The following is a 16,914-nucleotide window of genomic DNA, read 5'->3' on the forward strand; positions in this document are numbered from 1 at the left end:
TGACTCTCATCTCCATAATAACCACAGGTCTACTTTTCTAGTTTGACGTCCCAGTATGAAGTAATCAATTCTATTTCATGGCAGGAAGTGCATTTCAAATCACTTAAGTGTTCAACTATCATGGACGAAGGACTAAATAAGAAAATGAACACAAACTTCAAACGTGGACAAGAACTTCTCTTCGACCTCAGTGCTTAAGCCGCTCAAGCGTAAATATAAAGCGTGACAGATCTCTCCAATATATGTTACCACTCTATTGTCCACAGCTTTAAACAATATTGAAAGTCCACGATTCCTTTTCTCGTAGGATATTTGTGAATTCCTCAGCTAACTCATTATATGACTGGTAGGTAGAGGGCAACTCTAGGGTTGGTCCACACGTGTGTGCGATGGGGGTTCTCCCTATACCTTCCACTGAGTTGAATGACACAGAAATTGTTTGTAGTACCATCACGTCAGAGCCAGTTACAAACTTCAGAAAGACCTTCAGAGACACCGCATCAAGAGATTTAATGAACTTTTTCAGAAAGCCCAAGGACTCTTTTTCTGCATCTGAAGTTGGCTTGGCATCTAGAGCTTTGATAACTTTCTTGGCAGTTGGCTTGTTATCCAAGAACAATTGCCTCAGACTCCCTACGTTAGCAAAGTCGGCTTGTCCCTTCAGGACTCCTAACACAGGGGCCCAGCAGTTGGCGATGTACCTTGGCTTTTGAATGATTTCTTGGTGCGCAAGCTCTGCAAATAGACTTTTGATATTTTGGGGCTTAGGTTTTCGATAGCACTTGTAACTGGACAAAAACTCGATGAGATCCTCGTCATCAGATTCAAAGTCTTCCGACAAGACTCTTTCCATCACTTCTCTCTCGTCAGGAGTGATGTATGATTTAAATGACTGAAGAAGGTCTGCCTCTGTAATTGTCTCCTCGCCGTGTAGACAGGATGCCAGGAATACTGGTGATAGGCATACGGGCACATAGCCTGCTTCTTTAAAACCATACAGCAACACACGCCCAATCGCTTCCCATTCGTGTTTTTGATGATCATGTCTGATGGAAGGTACCTTTTCAACGTGCCCCAACGTCAGCGAAGCAAATATGTGTTGCCAAAAAGTAGACAATACGTCTCTCAGTACGCCGGGGCCTTCTCCCTTCTCCAAACGACCATGGTCATCAATGACTCTTACATTTAGTGCTTGTCGTGTTATCTCTGGACGCGAGAATAACTGTATAAGGTCGTCCTTCAATCTTGTACGGTGGACCTGTACGGTCTGACTGCCAAAGTCTGTAAGATTAAAGTAGGAAAATGTCAGAATGGAAGCGAAAAAAATTCAAAAATTGCATTATCTTTGTTCAAAATGATAGCAATGAGAATGCGTTCTTTAATCTAATGGAAGCAAAATTCCATCTTAAAAACAGGCTTGACTAAAATGTCTTCGTAAGTTTCTTGATTGTATTCTCACCTTCTGAAAAGTGCTCTGTATTTGTAGAGGTGGTATTTTCCTGCCGGAAAAAAATAATCTGCCATCACCATAGACTGAAGACCATACTACGTAATAACTTGAGTAGAAAATGCGAAGTTGACTGTGCGGCCCAGTGGGCGGCGGAGGATGGTACCCCCTGATATAAGCTATATAAGTATCACAATGGTTTTTCAGGAGTTTTGTTTCGAAATTGGGTAAGGATTGTGCACTTATTTCTGTAACTGATTTTTGCTTTTATTTTTAATAAAAAAGTTTCTTTTTTAGGATTAGAAATCTCTTAAGAAGTGCACACTTTTCTTACAGTTTAGCCTTCAAAGCAGCTTTGCTCAAGAAGGTTTTGGTTTCACAGCAGCATGCTGTGGTTTGTGTAGATTCATGAGTAATGAGGTGTATCAGTTGATCCATAACCTATTTTATAGGTTAAGTATAAAATCACTTCAATAATAATTACAAAATAATATTTTCCTACCAGGGTTTCTGTCTCGGATCTACCACTCACCAATTGTGACAAATAAATTTGCCGAAACTGAAAACCCTAAAGATAAAAACATCACAAGAAATTAATACCAGAAAATCTCACAAGGGCAGGTGATTTCTTCACCTCTTTCTAGTGTTACCTGATATCCTCAGTTTGGTATTGAAGTTGAAAGGCACTGGAAGCCACCAAAATATATAAAAAGTAACAGGAATAACACATGCCGGCAGGATTTAATATGTTATTTGTTATTTTTAATGTTTCACCTTGATTGCAAAATGCCTTAGGGCTATCGGATAGGGTGCTATAAAAAATTGTCAATTATTATTATTTATTATTAATTTCATTAAAAGGGATTAATATGCCCTCAGCCATAAAAAGAAGACAAAAATTAGTACTAGCCCACCTTTGAAGTTCTTTTCCAATTATTTCTCCATTTAATAATTTTTTGCCTTGGTGTATTTATATCTGTTACACTGTAGATTTTTGCCATAGGGTTACAATTTACGGCAAAAAACAGGGTGTATGTTCAGAAAAGAAGGTAAACTGAATGACACAGGACTTAAAAGTACCATCATGATCATCTGTGGGGATACATTTAGAGTAATGAAAAGAAATAAAACACCCTGAGAGCTTACACGGTTTGTCTGACTGTGTCTGGTACCCCTTTGTGTGGTCCTACAACCAGAAAAGCAATATGAAATAGTTTTGTTATGCTGTTTGACAACAGTTTTGATCCCAATGTAAGGTAGGTAAATTCTGCTTACCAGCCAAGTAAGGCTCGTAAGCAGCCCATCAGGCTGGAGCTTATCTTATCTTATCCCCATTTCTGTAGCATGAAGTGAGCAGGAGTATTTCTACTCCACCCTGGATGAGATGCTAGTCCATTGCACGTCTACCCTCCAGCATTAAAATTGCCAGTACCCATTCATGCCCTAGGTGGAGAGAGGCACTGTAAGGGAAAAGTGTCTTGCCCAAGAACACAACACAATGTCCCTGGCCAGGGCTTGAGCCTAGATCATTTGCTGCCGAGTTAGGCGCACTAACCATGGGGCCACCACACCTCCCACAATGTACTCACCTTTAATTAGCAAATGTAATTAATTCATTTTTCATTTATTTCTATATTAATTGATCTATTTATCAATAAATTTGTTGAAAATTTGTTTAGAAGGGATCTGTACCCAGTTATTGCCAAACATGTTTGATCATTGGTTTAAGACATTGATCAATGCATTACTTAATTTTCTGTTCCTGTAACTACTGTTATTTCATGCAGAAAAGACCACCTAGCCTAAGTGATAATGCATGCTAACTGATGACTTCATGATATGCTCATGTCTTTTCTGTGTCAAAGTCAACTCAAGAACGTACCTGCTTGGATTGCTGACCTGAGTGGCACTATTGTTGGCTACACTAAGGTTGCTGTCCTGAGTAGCATCATTGTTGGCTACAGTGAGGTTGCTGTCCTCAGTAGCATTATTGTTGGCTGGACTAGGGCTGCTGTCCTGAGTAGCTTTATTATTGGCCACACGAGGGCTGCTGTCCTGAGTAGCGTTATTATTGGCCACACTAGGGCTGCTGTCCTGAGTAGCATTATTATTAGCTACACTAGGGCTGCTGTCCTGAGTAGCACTATTGTTTGCTTGACTAGCGCTGCTGTCGTCAGTAGCATTACTATTGGCTAGAATAAGGCTGCTGTCCTTAGTACCACCACTGTTGACCACACTAGGAATTCTGTCCTCAGTAACATGGGTGACTTCAGGATTGTTTTGGCTGTAGGATTAGTGAGCATGTAAATGTAAGTTCCCTGGATCATTAACTTCAACATCTTTACAGATTACAAACAACACTTTTTAGCATTGGTGGAATGGTTGTGGTTTTATTCTTCATAAAATTAACACATTTCTTACTCTTTCCAACGAAGATTTTGAATTGATAAAATAAATTTTCATTTCATAAAATTCCACACAGACACAAACAGCCCAACTCTGTAAAATTATTACAATGTGCACAGTCATTCCATTTGAATGCAGTGACATGCAGAGTAGAAAAAATGGTAATGCACCTACTGGAATGCTGATGGATTCTAGTCAATAGGTAGTGGGTTTATTCTAATTATGTTATAACAATGTCTAATTGAAAAGCACATTGTACTTCAAATATGTAATAAACATCGATTAACATCACTTTTTCAGTTCATGGGCTAACAACATGACCACTTACGTGGCAAAGTCCCTTTCCATAAAGGCTGTTGGTAAGGTCGCATTGAAGTTGAAATCATCCATAGTACACCATAGATCAGGTACTGTGACATCCAGGTTGCTTAAATCTTCCAGATTTCCAAATCCTAGAAAGTTTAATCCATCTTCAGGATAAGAAGGCATGCCCTGTGTTTCCTGCATATTCAATATGGATTTGTCTGCCACCATAACAGATAATGATGGCATCAGTTCTGGCAGCCCACACCCTGAAAGGGCAAATGATTCTGGCTTGGTACTTAGAGAGCCAATCCAGTCATACACTGCACCCATTTCATCACTTGCTCTAAAAGCCCGTCTTTGAATACCCAAGGTAACATGACGGACTGAGACAACAGCACGAGCTTCATTAACTACAGGTTCAGGAGGTAGTCTTCTCTTACGTGCAGCTTGCAACTCCATTTGCCTCTTGGTTGCCTCCTCAATCTCCAGCTTTTGTTTTTCTTTTGCTCGGTCAGCTGCCAGGGACTCTTCATACTCCCTGTCCTGTTGGGCTTTAATGGTCTCACGTTCAGCACAAGTGCCCATCAGTCCACCATGGTTGGCATCATCATTGCATTCTTTCTTAGCATGAACTTTGGTTGGCTTCCTATCCACTTCAAAAACCTCTGGCAACTCTGCGTCACACCCTTGACTTTCCTTTTCAACTGATCTTGTCATCAAATAAAGTCTGACTGTGGTCAGGGCATGGTTGGTTATGTATCTGGCCAAAGTGAAGTTTGCAAAGGATATCTGATCACCTTTGAAGTTTCCAAGTGTTGATGTCATGTCTTCAAATCTACCATAAAAGCTCATACCACCTGGGAAGAAAATTGATTTACCCAAAGCAATCAAATCACGAACATCTGAGCTACGTTCTGCTCTCACAGTTCTAGTCCCACCTCCTTTTGCAAGGCGAACTCCAACATACCTATTCTGTTGCGGGTCATAGTGCAGCCAGCCAAACTGAACTTTACGGTAGCCATTTATAATTTGGTTAGAGGGTCCTGGCTCTGTACTTGCCTTTTCTTCGGCTCTCTTTTTCTTTGGTTTTACCCTTTTTTTGAGGAGATCAAGCAGCTTTCTTTTCTTCTCATCTCTACTCTCACCTCGCAACTTTTCATTTACAAAGCTTCTTAAGGACAGCAGATCTCCCCTTCGCAATGGTCCTAACTCTTGCAATTGTTCATCTGAGGCAGTATTTACTGCCGAATAATCCATCTAAAAAATAGGAAATAGAAACTGCATTAAAATTATAAATGCCATCAATACAGCAACGTCTGAAAAAGGAATATTATTTCCTTCTATCTGGTTGATTCATTTTAACGAGTTTCAAACTTATTCAAGTCCATGAATTTGCATCTGACTGGATGGTAAAGATCTCTGACGAGTCTAATTAATGATTGTTTCCTGGCTGTTTATGTTTGATCCTTTCAATATTTCTATTTAAGGGTTATGCAACGCATTTTTGACGCATGCAAAGGTGGCTCAAACAGCGGTGAACTACAGCAGTGGGGAAGACAAGTTAGGATAGTTATTTATCGAAAAAACTATCGGGATGGTGATCATGTCCAGACAATTAAGTTCACTGCATACCTTCTCGTTCCTGAATCGAGCGATCACTTCGTCTCGAATCTCTCTTTTTGCGAGAAACTCGCATATCTATAAGCAGAAAAATGCGTTAAGTTGAAATCTGCGCTATTTTATGCAAATTTAGTGAATTCCAGTGAATACCGTGAACCTGAGAGTTATTTACCTCATTGATTTCGGTTTCGAGTTCCGCCATCTTCTCTTGAGAAGCAACTTGAGCCCGCATTACTTCGGTCGCTAAAAAGTCGCTAAAAAAGTCGCTAAAAAAGTCGCTAAAAAAGTCGCTAAAAAAGTCGCTAAACAAGTCGCTAAAAAAGTCGCGAAAAAAGTCGCTAAAAAAGTCGCTAAAAAAGTCGCTAAAAAAGTCGCTAAAAAAGTCGCTAAAACGATAAAAAAATCACAATTTTTGCATGGCACTTATGAGCCACCGTATTTTCCGCTAATTTCGCTAGATTTTAGATCAAGGACATTTGAGCCCGCGTTGTTGACCGCATACCCGCTGACGTAGCATCACGATCTCCTTCCCGAATGAAGGATTATCATAACTTCTCAAATGTGACAAAATGAAGTATAATCATTCAACATCGAGATGACCGTGAGGCCAGTGAAACCTGAGTACCAGATCTATTGAGAGATGATTTTCCCGGGTGATTTCGATTTCTTCGGTGCTGTCGCAGGTGCCCTAATCGGTCACTTGTGTTTCGCTTTTCTCGCTTTTTTCGGGCTATTATTTTGATTCATGGCCTCCGCTGTTGTGGAAGGTAAGTAAACATTGTTTTAGTATAAGTTAAGAATTATACAGACGTAAGATGCTTGTGAATATTTATGAGTATGTGATTGCGAATGATACATATGTTTTTCAAGCATTCCAATTTTTCAATTAACATTCAGCGTAAAGGTTCTCAACAAAATGAAAGTTTAGAGTGCCCAGGTAATGCTAGAGAAATACATGAAATTCTCAAGTGCTTAACTTGCAGTCGACGGTTTCATCTGCCGGTTTCTTCTTGACTGGGGTCGCCAAAATAGTCGCCGCAAAAATGACACTGAGGGGTTCTGTCCTGGTGTACCGGTTCACAAGGGAATTACCATTGTTCTTTCTTTGTTTAGGAGTTATCGGCTAGCTATTGTGTATTGTTTGGTCTTTTGTATTGGCTCTTGTGAACCGGTACACGAGGACAGAACCCACTGAGGTTGTCAGCGTTATGGCTTTTGTATTCTTTGAACATATTTTCAAATTTTTGTTTGATCAGTAGTCCATATGTTTTCTATAACTATATAGAATACTATCTCCTTTTAAGCGCGGCCGCTACTTCGGCGTCATTCGTACGCTAATAGTTGCACACGTGGGAAAGCTGTCAATTTGAGTTCGCACTGTTTCACCTACAACTGATAGCAAGGGGTTTAAAGTTAATTAAATAAAAGGCCATGAGCTAATATATTGTTTTCACCAATGCAATTTCCATCTTTCTCCACCCTGATGCATGAGTGATAGGGCTATTTTTGCCGATATTTTCAATAAAGGCCGAAAGTTTCAAAAGAAACTGTGGTGCTGGGTTGGTGGGGGTAACAAGGTAATTTGGTTATATCAACTAAGTTGAAATTGTAAATTGGCCACTATGACGAGTAAAAAAGCTGATGTTTCTAGCGTTGGCCCTTTGTCAGAGTGAATGACGAAGGGCCAACGCTCGAAACGTCAGCTTTTTTACTCATTACAGTGGCCAATTTACAATTTCAACATAGTTGATATAACCAATTATTTTCAATACTCTGGACGTCATTTTTAACTTGGAAAATGGCAAAGCCATTAAATTTTGTACTTACGTGTAAAAGGAGCTACGTGATTGGTGGGAACATGGCAACGAGGAAAACACAAATAAATTTTTCTCATTGCCATGTTCCCACCAATCACGTAGCTCCTTTTTCTGCCTTTAAAAGCACACACAACCCACAATTCCTCTATTTGCTCCAACGAAGGGCTAGCGCTCGAAACGTCACCTTTTATAATCGTAACGGTGGCCAATTTACCATTTCAACTTTGTTGATATATTCAAATTACTAAAGAATGGACAGTTGGCTGAGTAGGTGTATCTTTTTAACACTGTTTAAAAAGATAAACAGATTTTATTAAAAAAGTTGGACCTGAAAATTTGACTTTGTTCGTTTGTTTTGTCTTGTCTATAAAATTGGGTGATGGATATAAAATCGAATAGGGTATATTTAGTTAATAAACCCATTCGGGTTGCTGGTTTGTCGGCTGATAATGTCCGCAGCTGAGAGATTGTCCGTAAAATGAATATTTGGCCGAGAAGTGAAGCTTCGAGGGCAAATATGAAATTTTGAGGGCAATCCCCCAGCCAAGAACATTATCAGCTGACATACCAGCAAGCCAAAGTGGAGTTTATTTATTTTATACCCCTCTCATTAATTTTCACGTGGCAATTAAACTGCGAGTAAACACAGTAAAAAAGCCAGTGGTGATCTGATGGCAAATGCACGTGATTCACGGAAGCAAAAAGAAAACGAGTTTGGTTTCTTTCCATGTAAATAGGAGAACAGAAAAGTTGAAACTCTTGTGTTGACTATGTTTCTTTTTCATGGAGAAAATTGGAGGATAAATATGAACACGGACAGGGGTTATTGCATGATAACTGTCTTGTGATTTTGCGCCACGTGACGTAAAGTAACCAATAATGTAACCAAAACGTAAAGTAACCAATATGCCTGGTTTAATTTTAATTAACCTACAAAAAAGTATCACTACTAGTGTGGACAATGTCAGACAGAAATGCATCAATGAAAACTCAATTAGGGTAGACAAGGCCAAATTAAATCCCTGCAATGACATGGTAATTTTTTTTGTGTTATTTCTATTCTATTTACTAGCCGGGTAATGGTTACAACAAATTTGCTAGGGTTCATATTACATTGTTTTCATTGTCTGAAATGTGGTCAGAAACTTTAGTAATCTTTGTTATAATGGGTTGGTAACGAGCTCTGCAGTCAGGCCAAATTTCATGAGCTATTAAATGAGCTATTAATCTCAGTTTTGGTAGCTTGAAGTGGCTTAGTAATACTGCTCACAACTCCTTATCTCCTAGATATAATGCTAATGATTTGCAGGTCACCTCCATCTGACATGTTGTGTTGTGCCAGGAAATATTCCTTCAATGCCTCCTTCATGGAAGTTTTGTTGGTTTGCAGACTGAATGGCCATCTGGAATATAGGCAATTTGAGGAACTCTTTAAATTACACAGGGGTTCTCTGCTACACTTTATATTGCAGTTTTCAATAACATATTTTGCATACTCTGAAATTAAGACCTAAAACAATGGTTACATTTTTCACTGCTGACAATTATCTTAGCTAGCAGACCTCTCTGGAAACAAAGCTTCACTTCAACCAGGTCAAAAGGTCACATCTGTCAGTTGTGACTGGTAGTTTTCGATCTATTTTGCTTCTTTCTGTTTTCCAAGGTTTGTTAGCTGTTGCCATAATTATTATTGACAGCAACAGGAAATTGCAATCATTAGTTGGGTTTTTAACTTCAGATTTTGCATTTAGGCCCAATCTGGTTTAAGCTCCCAGTACTGTATAGAGTGCTTTTACAGGCAGTATTTAAAGTAATTAATATACCAATATGAAGATGGCAAGGAACTTTTTTTGAAAACGATTAGGAACATCACATGTACATAATTTTCTTTAATTTCTGATTTAAATTCTGAAGAGGTTTTCAGGCCAACTAAAAGACCATTCAAGGTATGAATATCTAGCTTACATTTAAAGGTTATTTAGGTTATTCAGATTAAATGCTTAAATGGTTATTTAGATTAAATGCTTTCATTTCTGTTTGTTTCATAGATTATTAAAAAAATAATTTACATTTCAATGAAGTATGTTGTTTTTGAGTGAGAACTGTTTAACTCCCCTCCCCTCCCCTCCCCTCCCCCACTTCATAACGTAATTAAGGGGTCTTTATAGATTTTGAATACTGTGGAAATGTAAATGATAGTAATATTAATTTTGGATATTTTAAGATAATCATATCGAATTACCTTTTCAGCAGAACCCCGCCCTTGATACAAGACAGTTTTAATAAATGTTCAACTATTTTGTTTTTCTAGGCGAAAACTACAACATTTATGTACATTTGCCTGCCTAATACAGACACCTGTTAAATGAACAACAGACACTTTTCCTTGACCCCTGTAACATTTTCTCAAACAAAGTTATCCTCACCTAATTACCAAACCTTCTATAGTAAGTTAATTTTTCTTTCTTAATAAGAGGCCATAATTGTCAACTATAATTTAAATAAATGTAGTTAAAGTTGCCCGAGTGAAAATTTGTATTTGCTGAATGTAACTATTCATTAATCACCTGTGATCACAATCACTCACACACTGGCACTCTATGTTCCTATGAGTGGAGTATTTAAAGGCTACACCTGTGATCACAAATGAATACTAAATTTATTATAAATTATCTATAGTTTATTTGCTATAACTGCAAAATTATAGCCTTCCTGTAGGGTGACTAAAATGGTCACAACTAGGGTAAGAGCAATCTGATTATATGTTAAATTCCTGTTAGAAAGACAAATCTTTCTGTATCTAAATGCAATTTTATTGAAATATTCTGTAGACTATTGTAAATGACAATGTTGTGTCATATATGAGCCAAATATATGTCATTAATAGTATATAATTTTCACTTTAGGTTTTTATTTTAAGAAACATGCTTTTTAATTGTATCATTTATCTTTTCATTACACTGTATGTTAATTCCTAAAAAGAGCAATTGCACAGCTGTTTTTTACCATGCAATTTTGTGTTTGTTTGTATTTTGTGTTAGCAGTAATTAAATTTAAATAAAAATAAGAAAAAATAAAAATTATCTTTTCATTCAGTTAAAACTCACCATAATAATAATAGTAATCAAGGCTGTGCTCTAAGGAAAATTGAATGGAACCCAGTGTTCTGAAACTGTGTAATCCAGGGTGCCCAGCATATGCTTTGTATGGAAAAACTAAAATTTCCGAGTTGCCCAAGAGCAAAAGTAAGGCACCAGGGGCCACCGGGTGCTGCAAGAACACAGCCTTGGTAATAATGATAATTTGTTCAAAGTTTTTTTAAAAAACCTTTTTTTAATGTTTTCTGAGAAACCATTTTTTGTAGAACTTTCACAAGCCTTCATTATTGAATATGGCTACAGTGTCTGTTATTAGGCCAAAAATATTGCAATTGAATCCCTTAAATGTAATTTTCTCTGCCAAATATTATTAAAGCAGATCAATTATTAATTGATCTGTTTTAAACTTACCTTTAACTACCTTTAACTGTACTTAATTATAACATTCTATCAACATTTACTGATCACATTTGCACTCTGGCCTAAGAGCGGCAAGATAGCAGGATTCAATGCCACATGAACAGAAAATTAGTTTTATAGTACACCTGTACTTAATTTAAAGCAGCAATGTGAAAATTAATAGAAATTTTTGTTATTTTATTATTATATTACAGAAATGTAGCATGTGTGGTGGCATGAATTACAATGCATTCAAAAGTTGCAAGATTGAAGGATGAGGGGCAGCATTCCAAATCAAACCATTTGACTGGGAAAAAGTGGCACAAAAAAATAAAACACGTCACCCAACAAGGGAAGCTGTTGAAGTATCGGGTAATAAATAAATACTGCATTTAATAAATGATAACAATCCTAATGATAACAGTCAGAGTTCAAATAAGTCCACTTAAAGTTGCTATATTATAACTTTTCCACACTCAAACAAGTAACAGTTATATGCATTTTCATTTTGGCCTCTGCTCAAAGCTGCCATTGGCCCATTTTTTGTTCTCATTAAATGAATTTCAGAATTAGTGAAAGGTTTGATATTTAAATCCCTATATACATATTTACTTGACAAGTGTTGCTGCACTGAGTACTTATTTGTTGGTGCTTTTAGATTTGGCTTACTAGCATTCATATATTTTGAGGCCTGATATTAGCAATGATGACAACAATGATGAACATTTAATAATAATAATAATTATGATAATAATAATAATAATAATAATAATAATAATAATAACAACAGCAACAACAACAACAATATTAAAAAAATACCTTAATGGTGATGATGAAAATGAAAATGATAGAGCATTAAAAAGCACCTCAAGTGTAAATTCCTGGCTTGTAACTCTCTATTTTACTTCCTATGACCTTATTTTATTTGCTGCAATGTGATATATATTCAGAAATGCTAATGACAATATTTCATGTTGGTTGTTTTTCAGGCAAATGTTTTATATCAACATCATAGTTGGGATGTTGTTGTTTTGTACTTCAATAAACATGGTACTGGTACATCTGTACATACTTACGACACACCTGGTGCTGGGCTAAAATTTGTGGGGTTGGATAAAAGCAATGCATCAAAATACTGTAAACGTTATTTTTCTCTGTAGACGTTCATGGTAGTGATAATACCATGGATGATGACCCTGACGATCCATTAGTTACTGTCAGTTTTGGAAATGATACAATGTCCGTAATTTGTACTGGTATCGCACCAGAAGGTGGGAATGGTAGCACAGAGAATCCAGCGGATCAGACTGGGGGACTAGATGGGTGTCAGGCAGGTGGTGTGGGGCATGGGCAGTTGGCCAGTGTGGGTGTTGGTGCTGGGTGTGGACAAATGGCTGGTGTGGGAAGTGCAGCAATTGGCAATGGGAGTCAGGCATATAGCGCAGGGTATGGGCAAATGGCTAGAGTGTGGAAGGTGCAGCAATTGGTAAGGAGAGTCAGGCAGGTGGTGCAGGTCATGGGCAGATGGCTGGTGTGAATGTCGATGCTGGGTGTGGGCAAGTGGCTGGAGTGGTAGGTGCAGCAATTGGCAATGGGAGTCAGGCATATAGCGCAGGGCATGGGTATGGGCAAATGGCTAGAGTGTGGAAGGTGCAGCAATTGGTAAGGAGAGTCAGGCAGGTGGTGCGGGTCATGGGCAGATGGCTGGTGTGAATGTCGGTGCTGGGTGTGGGCAAGTGGCTGGAGTGGGGGGGTGCAGCAATTGGCAATGGGAGTCAGGCAGGTGGTGCGTGTCGTGGGCAGATGGCTGGTGTGAACGTCGGTGCTGGGTGTGGGCAGGTGGCTGGAGTGGGAGGTGCAACAATTGGCAATGGGAGTCAGACATATAGCGCAAGGCATGGGTATGGGAAAATGGCTAGAGTGGAAGGTGCAGCAATTGGTAAGGAGAGTCAGGCAGGTGGTGCGGGTCATGGGCAGATGGCTGGTGTGAATGTCGGTGCTGGGTGTGGGTAAGTGGCTGAAGTGGGGGTGCAGCAGTTGGCAATGGGAGTCAGGCAGGTGGTGCGCGTCGTGGTCAGGTGGCTGGTGTGGGTGGTGCCTCAGGTGGCAATGCATGTCAGTCAAGTGGAGCTGGTTGTACCCAAGTGACTGATGTGAACACAGCGACAAATAGCAGTGGGAGTCTGGTAGGTGACGCTGAGGATGGGCAAGTAGCAGCAAAGGAGGGTAATGGAGTGATTTATGTTGTTGATGGCGAGATTCTCTCTGTTGGTATTGTAGACGAAAATCGTGTGACGCTTCATGGCCATAAAATTGAAAGAGGGTTTGCTTGTGTTTTAATTACTTACATAAAAAAGCCAACTGTGCCAGCACCAGTCATTCTGGGCGATCCTGAAGAGAACAGTCATCTACAGAAAGGGATGTTCTTTGTGTTACCTATTTCCAACTTGTTTAGGTGCGAAAAGTATATCGCGGGAGACAAAGTAGTGTTACGTGCATACCACAGATCAAAAAATGTTAGCGACAAATGAGTAAAGCTTGATTAAAAAGAGGGTCTTGAGTAATGAAGTAGTGATTGCTTGAGTACATCTCCGGGAATAGGGATTCCAACTCTCACACAAACCAAAAAGCCGTTTTTATAGCGTTTTTGGTCATTCATCCAGCCTCGATACACAGCATCTGGTTTGTATCCGATGGAAAACAATTAACACAGTAGCTAATTCGCAGAAAAGCCCGTTTATTAACAGTCTCTTTTCCATCGTAGATATTTTGCCAGCATTTGACCGAGATATACTGCCTTTGAACTGCACAAGAGAAAATACGTGACGCAGTTATTAGCGCATAGGTTGTAAATGATTGCAATCATTTGACGAGGATCTGTTAGGTTCGGGATGCATAATCAAAAATGCAACATATAAACAACGCCCACTTTCAGCAAGATTTGCACTACTATTTGTCAACGGAAAATTATCCGTTCCAAGAAGGGAATGGTTTTCCGAGTGCGACGCTCGGAGAAAACGACTCCATGAGGAAGAAATGGTGTCCAAGGACAAATATTTAACAATTATCCCACGAGCGCGCGTTGGATATGAGATGATAGATAGCCAACGAGGCGCGAGTGGAATAACTGTTTTATTAAAAAAAAAAACGCCCCCAAGACAGACAAATCTTCTCGACTTTATTTTGTAAGAAGAAACCCGATGTTACAATGTACAGATATTAGATTATGGTAGATTGGCTCATAGACCATAATAGCTAAGCCAATAAAAATTCTTCAATTTCATTATCCAATGATTCAGTTTTTAGTAATAGTGGATATATTTTTTTGCCAAATTGAGGCTACTTTATTTTTATCCTAGACAATTTTCTTACGCAAGACCACTCCTGTTGACAGACCTTTACTTCAACCTCTCAAACGTCAAAGTTATACTTTCCGTATTGAAAATATTGTTATTCTCTTCAAAAAATTTTAGCTCTCTTCAATGTTAATTAAGACAGCCCAAATTGCGAAGGGTTTCCAGATCACGGCTGTGAAGTCAGTCTATTTTGGCATGTCTGGGTTGCAATCAGTCGGTCTAAAATGCAAAGTTAAGCAAAATGCTCTAGGCTCCGAGTAAGGTTAATTATAGCCAACTTGCCAGGTTAGGAAGTTATAGCAGTTCCCATGAAAGCAGCCCTTTTCATGTCCGTCATCTTGAATTTTTTTGCCAGGGGGTAGCATTGGCCTGGCCAGTCATGGTTAAACCACGAAATTTTTCTCACTTATAGAAGAGAGTGTAATATATTGTTGCTGTAAGTATCAAGTTATTTCATAACATTTGCAGAGAGTTATGATGTGCGTAAAAAGCTCAAAAAAGGAGAAAGACTTCCAGGAGAGAAGGGGAAATTGACAACGAGGTTATTGCACATTTTTGACGTGGCATTTTAATAAGGAACAACATATTATATACCATTAGAAAGCTCTTTAATAGAGCAACAATTTGATATATTTCAAGTTTCCTAACCCTTACGTGGGCAGGCGCTGGAAGCCAGAAGGTTCAGAAAAAGAGGGCATATGAAGCACGAGGGGAGTGGTAGAGCTAAAACAGCTCTAAAATCAAAAATGCTTGTTCAAATCATGAGAGAATTGCTGCACGTAATGATCATCACCCTGCAAATCCTCTCTGAAAATTTTAGCTCTCAACTCTTACGAATAACGATTTTTTAAAAATTTCCTATAAGCTGGACTTAGCGAAAATTTCAAGAGTGAGTTATAAGGACACAACTGGACTTTGTCAGTTGGTACCAATCCCAAGGCCTAAAAATCTACACTCACTTAAACGCCCGTAACTTTGCAACCGTTCATGATTAGACCACCAAATTTGGTCCACGTATATATTAAGGTTTCATCTAAAATAATTGTCGTAAGTATGAAGTGATTTCATTAATGTTCAACAGTTACGACGTGCGGAAAAAGTCGAAAAAGTTCTAAAACTTGATTTCTTTTTTTGCCATATTCGTAAATTACTTATCATGCTAATTACTTTGGCGTACGTTTAATGAAAAAATGATAGGAGCTGAATTTTTTATGAATTTTTTAATTAAAAAAAATCTAAGATGGGGAACGTAAACAGGGGTCCACTCGTTTGAACAAATGTAACTCTTAAACCCTGCACGGCGTAGGCATGAAATTTGGCACACTAGAATATGACGAAAGAAAAATTTGCAAGCTGTAGATATTATTAGATTTCAATGACACAAAACAGAACTACGATGGTAAGAAGTAGCGAAATGGTTTAAAAATGGATCACTTGCGATGACTGTGACTATAACTTTGTAACCAGTAATGGCTAAGCCATTAAAATTTTGCTTACTTATAGAAGTGAGTCTAATATATTGTTGCTGTAAGTATCAAGTGATTTTAGGATGAATACTCTTCGCGGAATTCGCGTTGAGAGCGATAAAAAAATGTCTTCTTCATTTATGAAAATTTTCCAAAATTCTGTTTAAATTAGGCAGTGAAGATACGGGCCTGTAATTATTTGATTCAGTTTCATATCTTCCTTAAATATTGGCGATTTTTCACATCTAATTTTGGCTGTATATGTTCCAAGTGATATATACAAATTAAAGATTTCTGCTACGACATGACGTAGAACGTCACTTGCACACTTTAATATCCGAGTAGGGCAGGAGTAGAGGCTATGTCACTTATTGTTGGGAATAGCTAATATTTCCAGTCCAATTTCAACCAGAGTGATAGGTTGAGAAAATTCGTATGAGACGCGTGATTTACATTTCCCTAAGTAATCAGTTAAACATTTTGGAGTTGGAGGTAACTGATGAGCTAATTTTTGTCCAACCGTTGCGAAATGCTCACTGAGTATATTAGGCAATATTAGGCTAAAAAATTGCAATATGCAGACCTCTTCTCCCAACCGAATTCTAACAGAGAAATCGAAAACGGTTGTTTATCATCGAACTATCAACGGATCTGCAAGAGTCTTTAGAAATTTTGTCAGTTCACGTTGTAAATTGACCGCTTACAGAGGAAAAAGCCAGCTTCCCTTTTGTATCTTAACGGCTACACGATGAAAAGAAATGAGAGTTTACGGGGTAGATTTTTACGAAAACTAGGCTTTCCAGCATGTAGTGCCTCGGGTCACGGGCCCCTTTCTCGAGGGTCCCGAACAGTTTTCTCGCTCGGAAAAGCCGTGGCAAAATCCTAAACTTATTATTACAAAGCTGTTTTATTCACATATTGTTAACATGAACAGAGCTTGTCTTGATACAAGGAGTTTTGAGGCGTATTCCCCAGATTGCCTAAAAACGGCTTAGCGGA

General features: G+C 38.5%; 2 protein-coding genes across 9 annotated transcripts in view; one reads left to right on the top strand and one right to left on the bottom strand.

The window, feature by feature from the left end:
• The window catches only part of LOC111321298 (uncharacterized), a 6,657-nt gene extending 564 nt beyond the window's left edge, over nt 1-6,093 (bottom strand). The window contains exons 1-9 of one of the 4 annotated variants that reach the window (XM_088736821.1): nt 5,952-6,093; nt 5,792-5,857; nt 5,127-5,416; nt 4,182-4,919; nt 3,330-3,731; nt 2,594-2,633; nt 1,950-2,015; nt 1,460-1,499; nt 1-1,281 (exon numbers count right to left, since the gene is read on the bottom strand). The exon at nt 1-1,281 is cut by the window's left edge and continues 564 nt beyond it. In XM_088736821.1, coding sequence (XP_088592947.1) covers nt 269-1,281; nt 1,460-1,499; nt 1,950-2,015; nt 2,594-2,633; nt 3,330-3,731; nt 4,182-4,919; nt 5,127-5,416; nt 5,792-5,857; nt 5,952-6,011 — 2,715 coding nt within the window. In that variant the 5' untranslated portion in view covers nt 6,012-6,093 and the 3' untranslated portion in view covers nt 1-268. Of the gene's footprint in view, nt 1,282-1,459; nt 1,500-1,949; nt 2,016-2,593; nt 2,634-3,329; nt 3,732-4,181; nt 5,417-5,791; nt 5,858-5,951 lie in introns of those variants that run through there. The other 3 variants (XM_088736820.1, XM_088736818.1, XM_088736822.1) reach the window with 3 other exon arrangements.
• A 179-nt stretch (nt 6,094-6,272) lies between these two features.
• On the top strand, nt 6,273-13,657 carry LOC148721712 (uncharacterized). 5 transcript variants are annotated; one of them, XR_015992618.1, is made up of 5 exons: nt 6,273-6,546; nt 11,309-11,465; nt 12,083-12,143; nt 12,254-12,876; nt 13,152-13,657. XR_015992618.1 is itself a non-coding variant. In XM_088736551.1 (4 exons), exons 2-4 carry the CDS (start codon nt 11,340-11,342, stop codon nt 12,628-12,630), a joined length of 564 nt encoding a protein of 187 aa, XP_088592677.1. In that variant the 5' UTR covers nt 6,273-6,546; nt 11,309-11,339; the 3' UTR covers nt 12,631-13,657. The 5 variants fall into 5 exon arrangements, 4 of the variants coding, with proteins under 4 accessions (XP_088592677.1, XP_088592680.1, XP_088592678.1 ...); XM_088736551.1 differs by having other exon boundaries at nt 12,254-13,657; XM_088736552.1 differs by lacking the exon at nt 6,273-6,546 and adding an exon at nt 7,667-10,885 and having other exon boundaries at nt 12,254-13,657.
• The last annotated feature ends 3,257 nt before the right edge of the window (nt 13,658-16,914 follow it).

This window comes from Stylophora pistillata, chromosome 10 (assembly GCF_964205215.1).
Source record: "Stylophora pistillata chromosome 10, jaStyPist1.2, whole genome shotgun sequence".
NCBI lineage: Eukaryota > Metazoa > Cnidaria > Anthozoa > Scleractinia > Pocilloporidae > Stylophora > Stylophora pistillata.